The following is an 8048-nucleotide window of genomic DNA, read 5'->3' as shown; positions in this document are numbered from 1 at the left end:
GGCAAGGTCCCTGCAAGGGAAACGTTCAGAACCGGTTCAGCTAAACCACTTTTAAACGTAGACGTGCTGCGCATGAACCACTTTCCACGTCTTGCGGCCCTGCCACGCCCCAGGTCCAAAAGTGTGTGACCGCCCCGCCCCTGCATGTCACATGACCTTTCCGAAGCTCTCGGCCTGAACTCCCCTCTGTCACGTGACGAGGGCAAGCGCCCCCGAGTTCGGAAGTGACGTGTGGGCCGGCGGACATGGGGCCTGCCGGAAGCGTAGAGCGCGGTGAGCTTCCTGTTTATGCAGGAGGAGGAGCCGGAGGCGCGCGCTAGGCCGCTCTCTCGTTTGCGCCGCGGCAACGGTAACGGGGGCGAGGCTGCCATGGCGCTGTCCGAGTCCCAGCTGAAGAAGATGCTCGCCAAGGTAAGCGGCCGCTCCCGAGACTCTGCCGCCTGGGAAGCGGTCGCCCCCCACACACACCCCGGCCGCTTCGCCACACCCCCGGCAGCGGGCGGCTTGGTCTGTTCTGCCCCCCCCCCCCCCCCGGTATCTCCTAGAACCGGCTGCTTTTCCCGATCGCCTCCAAGCCGGGGTCCGGCCCCCTCCTACCCTTTCCCCGGGACTTCCCGTCCTGGACGTCTCGCTGGGGTGGAGCCCGGAGCAGCCAGACGAGACCCGCCCTGGCCCCTGGGACGCTATTGTGTAGGGAGCCCTGAGCCAGGGAACGGGGAGCTTCGCCCCTCTTTGGGGGGCGGGACACGGATTCCTGCTTGCGGGGCTTCGTCTCCCACCGCCCTGGTGTGTCCCCGGCCGACGCGTACAGCAAACCCCCCTGGGCGGAGATGCACCGCCGAGTCCTTCTTTGCCACCACCCCACGGGTGGTAAGGGGCCGCATAGGTGTCTCTGGGACAGGAGCCGGCCCTGCCTGGTCTTCGCCCCTGGGACGGGGGTGATGTAGGAGTCAGCAGAATTTAAATTTACCTGCCTTCGTCCATCGCCGGTAGCTGGAAAAACCAGCCCCTTTGCTTGTGGCTCAAGGAAACCTGATCTCAGAGTCATTGAGAGAAAATAATTGTGGGTCCCCGTCGTGCTTCGCTGGCTCGGAGCACTTCAGTTTGACATCGGTCCGGCGGCTGCCCTCCTATTAACCTGCTGAGCAAGCCATGGGCTTAATCAGGCGCTGAGGAGTCAGGACTAATTAGTTCTACTAACTTTCTTTGTGACCTTGGACAAATCGTTTTTACCTTTGTGCTTCCATTTCCCCATAATGTGTTTAAGTGTTTTATTTTGTTCCTTGGCTGAAAGATCCTATATAAATGTAAAGTATTATAGTAACCGGTCTGATAAGTGTGGTGGTATCACCATTTCTAAGAGGTACATAGACAGTACTTGCCTTGTGTTTACTTATTGCCTCACTAAAACTGTTTTTAAAACCACCACGCTAGGGACCAGCAAAAACCACTTGTACAGCAGAGGCTGTCCTTACACAAAAAATGGAACAAAACTATACTGAGTGGGATATTTGCACTGCAGTGTTAGCGCTTTCCATATTAACATTAAAATACTGTACTCACTTATTTCTGTATTACATTGGCTACTGTGGTAGGTTTCCTCTGTACCATCCATATTTAGTAAAAAAAAAAAAAAAATTTATGTTTAGAAATTGATTTTGCAGTTATGATTGAACCAATAATTAATGGGTTGTAATAGTTGTGCGTATCCTTCAGATGTGCAAAATTGAGAAAATAGTGCTAATAAACTTAGCAGTTGTAAATTTGTAGAAACCAGAGACTGCCAGTAATTAACATTCAGATTTGTGAGACAACCTTTATTCATTCACATGTAGTAAACCTGTATTTGTGGTCACTTACTACCCATGGTCAATCAAATTGACCGATGAAAACTCAATCTCTGAGGTTGTTTTCCTATGTTAACTTGCAACATTTAAGTGGTCACCTGACAAACACATTAGCAGCCACACAAGGACTTGCTCCGTGCCTTCAGTAACAGTGAAGAAAACCTACTGAAGTGTCTGCAAGAAAAGCTGCTCCACCTAAATGTTGAAGCTGAGGCCCATGCTAAAATCCTACTGAGCTAGTCCCTGCCACCAGCTACTGTCATTAGAACATTGCACTGTATTGTAATATTTAAAGGCTTTTCATATTGGGTGTACAGTATTGATTACTTCACGTTTCAGAGGGGTCTGGGCAGGGTTTCATCTTTCTACAAAATTAGATCTAATTTGACTGTATATAAAAAAAACAGGAAAGTAATCTGTTTTACTTTCTGAGAAAGAAGTTGTGATGGAAGAGGTAGTGAGTTTGTTTTTTCACTTTGGAGGTCCATGCAGAGGATTAACACTGTTCCAATCAGATCATATATATATAAAAGAAATTCATCCTAATTTGCTACATATGACTTCAGTGAAATCTGCTGTTCACCTACTAGCCGATGAAAATAGAGGCTTCTTAACCTCTCTCCACTTCTTTGGACTTCTTTTCACAGAAAAGATATTATACTTCTTAAATGTGTGGCTATAAGGAGGAGACTTTTAGGTATTTCTAATGAGAAATATTCAAAAACTGTAACAGTAAATGACATCTAATTTAAGTGAACATAAAGATTTATTTCCTCTGCAAGTAAGTATTTACTTCTGTCATTGACTTACTGTGTGAGCGTGGGCAAAGCACTTAGGCTCTGTGCCTCTGTTTCCTGATCTATAAAATGGAAGTATTTATATGTTGGTTGTAAAGTGGCTTAAAATCTTGACTGAAAGAGCGCTATATATAAGAGCTAAATATTTGCTCAGCTTAATACATTTAGAAGTCAATAGCTGCTTATTTTCTCATAGGGATTTTGGAGACTCTTTCTGAACCCTTATTCAAACTGACAGTTTATATTTTGAACCATTATTCAAAGGACATAAATATTAGATCAAAAGCTGTTTGCTTATTTAATATAAATTGGAATGAAAAGGAAAATAAAGGGCACAGACATTACATAATTGCAGAGATGTAGCTGAAATAAGTTATTTTAAATTTGACAGTGTAGTTGAAAATAACTCTTAAGTTGGAGAAAGTCCATTTCAGAAACAAGAAAAAATATTCCCTCAAATATCATTCTTTTCTATGCAGTATTTTTCAGTCTGTCGGTATTCCATAGTTGTTTGAATAATCTTAAAAATCACATGAGAATGACTGTTGCAGCATGTGCTCTGTTTATAGCAACATCAGTAGCCAAACTCATTATTTGCATATCTCTTGAAAGTAAGGAATAATACATTATTGAACAACTAGGATAATAAAGCAGTCACTGCAACAATATTTTTTTAAATCTAAGAAAAAAAATCAAACTATTGCCAAAGCTCACTTTTCTGTGTGCTGCTTAAAAAAAAAGAAAATTTCCCCCCCAAGTATCTGAAAATGTCAATCCAGAAACTTGAAATTACTATAAAGAGAAATATATATTGGAGTGATATAACACTCTGAATTAAATTATAAAAGTCTTCAACCAGACTTCATAGTTTTAAATGCACCATTCCAAGTCAGCTAAGCAGTGTGTCATTAAGATGTTTTAGATTTCTTCATGATAATAAATGCTTTCTTCTCCGTCGCCATAGAAAAAACTAGGATTGAAATAATACTGTACACATGCAACACCTTTCAGCACACTGCAAACACAAGTCTCGCAACATTCATGTTTATCTGACAAGCATAACTAGGGCTGTCAAGCGATTTAAAAAAATTAATCCTGTGATTAATTGCCCTGCTTAAACAATAATAGAATACTATTTATATAAATATTTTTGGATGGTTTCCACATTTTTAAATATATTAACTTCAATTATAACACAGAATATAAAGTGTACAGTGCTTACTTTATATTTATTTTTTATTATAAATATTTGCACTGTAAAAAAGAAATAGTATTTTTCAATTCACTTAATACAAGTACTGTAGTGCAGTCTCTTTATCATGAAAGTTGAACTTACAAATGAAGAATTATGTACAAAAAAAAACTGCATTAAAAAATAAAGCAATGTAAAACTTTAGTGCCTGCAAGTCCACTCAGTCCTACTTCTTGTTCAGCCAGTAGCTCAGACAAACTAGTTTGTTTACATTTGCAGGAGATAATGCTGCCCGTTTCTTATTTACAATGTCACCTGAAAGTGAGAACAGGCATTCGCACGGCGCTGTTGTAGCCGGCATTGCAAGATATTTGTGTGCTAGATGTGCTAAAGATTCATATGTCCCTTCATGCTTCAACCACCATTCCAGAGGACATGCAACCATGTTGATGATGGGTTCTGCTCGATAAGGATCCAAAGCAGCGTGGACCAGTGCGTGTTCTTTTGCATCATCTAAGTCAGATGCCACCAGCAGAAGGTTGATTTTATTTTTTGTGGTTCAGGTTCTATAGTTTCCACATCGAAGTGTTGGTCTTTTAAGACTTCTGAAAGCATGCGCCACACCCCATCCCGATCAGATTTTGGAAGGCACTTCAGATTCTTAAACCTTGGGTCGAGTGCTGTAGCTATCTTTAAAAATCCTACATTGGTAACTACTTTGCGTTTTGTCAAATCTGCAGTGAAAGTGTTCCTAAAACGAACAACATGTTCTGTCATCATCCGAGACTGCTATAACATGAAATATATGGCAGTATGCGGGTAAAACAGAGCAGGAGACATTCAGTTCTCCCCCGAGAAGTTCAGTCACAAATTTAATTAACACATTAGTTTTTTAACTAGTGTAATCAGCATGGAAGCATGTCCTGTGGAATGGTAGCCAAAGCATGAAGGGTCATATGAATATTTAGCATATCTGGCACATAAATACCTTGCAATGCCGGCTACAAAAGTGCCATGCAAACATCACAGGTGACATTGTAAATAAGCGGGCAGCATTATCTCCCATAAATGTAAACAAACTGGTTTCTCTTAGCGATTGGCTGAACAGGAAGTAGGACTGAGTGGACTTTGTTTTGTTTTTGAGTGTAGTTATGTAACAAACAAAAAAATCTACGTTTGTAAGTTGCGCTTTCACGATAAAGAGATTGCAGTAAGATGCTTGTCTGAGGTAAATTGAAAAATACTATTTTTTTGTTAATATTTACAGTGCACATTTGTAATAAAAATAATATAAAGTCTAGGTTCCTGGGTTAGAGTTTTTGTTGTGTGGTTTCCGGTGAGTATTTGCTTCAGGTTGGGGGGCTGTCGGTAAGCGAGGACTGGTCTGTCTCCCAGGATCTGTGAGAGTGAGGGATTGTCTTTCAGGATAGGTTGTAGATCTTTGATGAAGCGCTGGAAAGGTTTTAGTTGGGGGCTGAAGGGGATGGCTATTGGCGTTCTGTTATTTTCTTTGTTGGGCCTGTCCTGTAGTAGGTGACTTCTGGGTATTCTTCTGGCCTTGTCAATCTGTTTTTTCACTTCAGCATGTGGGTATTGTAGTTTTAAGAATGCTTGATAGAGATCATAAGAACGGCCGTACTGGGTCAGACCAAGGGTCCATCTAGCCCAGTATCCTGTCTACCGACAGTGGCCATTGCCAGGTGACCCAGAGAGATTGAACATAACAGGTAATGATCAAGTGATCTCTCTCCTGCCATCCATCTCCACCCTCTGACAAACAGAGGCTAGGGACACCCTTCCTTACCCATCCTGGCTAATAGCTATTAATGGATTTAACCTCCATGAATTTATCTAGTTCTCTTTTCAACTCTGTGATAGTCCTAGCCTTCACAGCCTCCTCAGGCAAGGAGTTCCACAAGTTGACTGTGTGCTGTGTGAAGAACTTCCTTTTATTTGTTTTAAACCTGCTGCCCATTAATTTAATTTGGTGGCCCCTAGTTCTTGTATTGTGGGAATAAGTAAATAACTTTTCCTTATCTACTTTCTCCACGTCACTCCTGATTTTATATACCTCTATCATATCCCCCCCCATCTCCTCTTTTCCATGCTGAAAAGTCCTAGCCTCTTTAATCTCTCCTCATATAGGACCTGTTCCAAACCCCTAATCATTTTAGTTGCCCTTCTCTGAACATTTTCTAGTGTCAGTATATCTTTTTTGAGATGAGGAGACCACATCTGTACGTAGTATTCAAGATGTGGGCTTACCATTGGCTTATATAAGGGCAATAATATATTCTCAGTCTTATTCTCTATCCCCTTTTTAATGATTCCTAACATCCTGTTTGCTTTTTTGACCGCCTCTGCACACTGCATGGACGTCTTCAGAGAACTATCCACGATGACTCCAAGATCTTTTTTCTGATTTGTTGTAGCTAAATTAGCCCCCATCATATTGTATGTATAGTTGGGGTTATTTTTTCCAATGTGCATTACTTTACATTTATCCACATTACATTTCATTTGCCATTTTGTTGCCCAATCTCACTTAGTTTTGTGAGATCTTTTTGAAGTTCTTGTAGGTGTTTGTCTCTGTCTATCCTTGCAACAAAGCCCGATGCCAACTCTGTCCACATATCTATTCAAGTGACACCATCATAGGACCTAATCACATCAGCCACGCCATCAGGGGCTCGTTCACCTACACATCTACCAATGTGATCTATGCCATCATGTACCAGCAATGCCCCTCTGCCATGTACATTGGCCAAACCGCACAGTCTCTACGCAAAAGAATAAATGGACACAAATCAGACATCAAGAATTATAACATTCAAAAACCAGTAGGAGAACACTTCAGCCTCTCTGGTCACTCAGTAACAGAGACTGTGGCTTCACTGGCACATTCCAGCACTGCAACTTTCTCGCTCAGGGGTGTGAAAAAACACCTCCCTGAGTGCAGCAAGTTACAGCGCTGTAAAGCGCCAGTGTAAACAGTGCTAATACCCTTGTGGAGGTGGAGTACCTGCAGCGCTCGCGTGCGACCACACTTGCACTTCAAAGCGCTGCTGCGGGAGCGCTCCCGCAGCAGCATTTTGAAGTTTCGAGTGTAGCCACGGCCAGACTTAAAGGTGGCAATTTTGCAACAGAAAAGCTTTAAAAACAGACTCCAACGAGAAACTGCTGAACTAGAATTAATTTGTGAACTAGACATTAACTTGGGCTTGAATAGAGGCTGGGAGTGGCTGGGTTATTACACAAATTGAATCTATTTCCCCACGTTCAGTATCCTCACACCTTCTTGTCAACTGTCTGGAATGGGCCATCTTGATTATCACTACAAAAGTTTTTTTTCTCCTGCTGATAATAGCTCATCTTAATTAATTAGCCTCTTAGAGTTGGTATGGCAACTTCCACCTTTTCATGTTCTCTGTATGTATATATATTTTCTTACTATATGTTCCATTCTATGCATCTGATGAAGTGGGCTGTAGCCCACGAAAGTTTATGCTCAAATAAATTTGTTAGTCTCTAAGGTGCCACAAGTACCCCTGTTCTTTTTAAGAAAAAGGTAGCCCTTCAGTGTTGTTACTTGTATGAGCAGTTATAGGACCAGCGATATCCCTTTGGTTTAGATAACAAGTTTGTTACTCAGGGACTACATTTGAACTAATTTGAGACTGCTAAACATCAATAGTATTCAGTAAGTGCTTTGTGGTGTTTACACTTGGGTTCTGAAACTTTTTTGTAGTGTTGGACTCTTCCTTTCCATTTATAGTTGCATGCATACCTCCCTCACATTGCTACAGGGATGTTATATGAACACCAATTACTGTAATTGTTCACATGGAAGAATATTAGAAAAGTAGTGTATACCTTTCTTGGTATAGGTTAGCAGTTGGAGACGAGACATGATCATATGCCAAGCTAGCTTTCTGCTGCCCATGAGCAGATGATTTGTGGACTGTTGATGATTCATGAACCCTAGTTTGAGAACTATTGAATTATATGGTAGACTGCCTATTTTTACAGATCTCCATGACATCAGCTTCTCCCTGCTGCTATGGGAGTAGGTTCAGACCGTACAAAAGGGGTGGGCCATGAGACAGCAGTACTGCTGCTGTTATGCTGACTTGGTGTGCTCCTGGAGCCTGGGACTACCTGTACCCTTTCCAGGCCCGCAACTCTTTGTAGACATCTCTTCTGCTTGACTTT

General features: G+C 42.0%; 1 protein-coding gene across 2 annotated transcripts in view; it reads left to right on the top strand.

Moving 5' to 3' along the window:
* The first annotated feature begins 237 nt into the window (after positions 1-237).
* Positions 238-8048, top strand: part of TSG101 (tumor susceptibility 101) — a 53200-nt gene continuing 45389 nt past the window's right edge. Inside the window, exon 1 of one of the 2 annotated variants that reach the window (XM_034770224.1) lies at positions 238-411. In XM_034770224.1, the coding sequence (XP_034626115.1) occupies positions 289-411 (123 nt within the window). In that variant the 5' untranslated portion in view covers positions 238-288. The remainder of the gene's footprint in view (positions 412-8048) is intronic. The other variant, XM_034770225.1, reaches the window with a different exon arrangement.

Source organism: Trachemys scripta, chromosome 4, assembly GCF_013100865.1.
Source record: "Trachemys scripta elegans isolate TJP31775 chromosome 4, CAS_Tse_1.0, whole genome shotgun sequence".
In the NCBI taxonomy this organism is placed as follows: domain Eukaryota; kingdom Metazoa; phylum Chordata; order Testudines; family Emydidae; genus Trachemys; species Trachemys scripta.
Note: the sequence above shows the minus strand (reverse complement) of the source record. Positions and strands in the feature narration are given on the sequence as shown.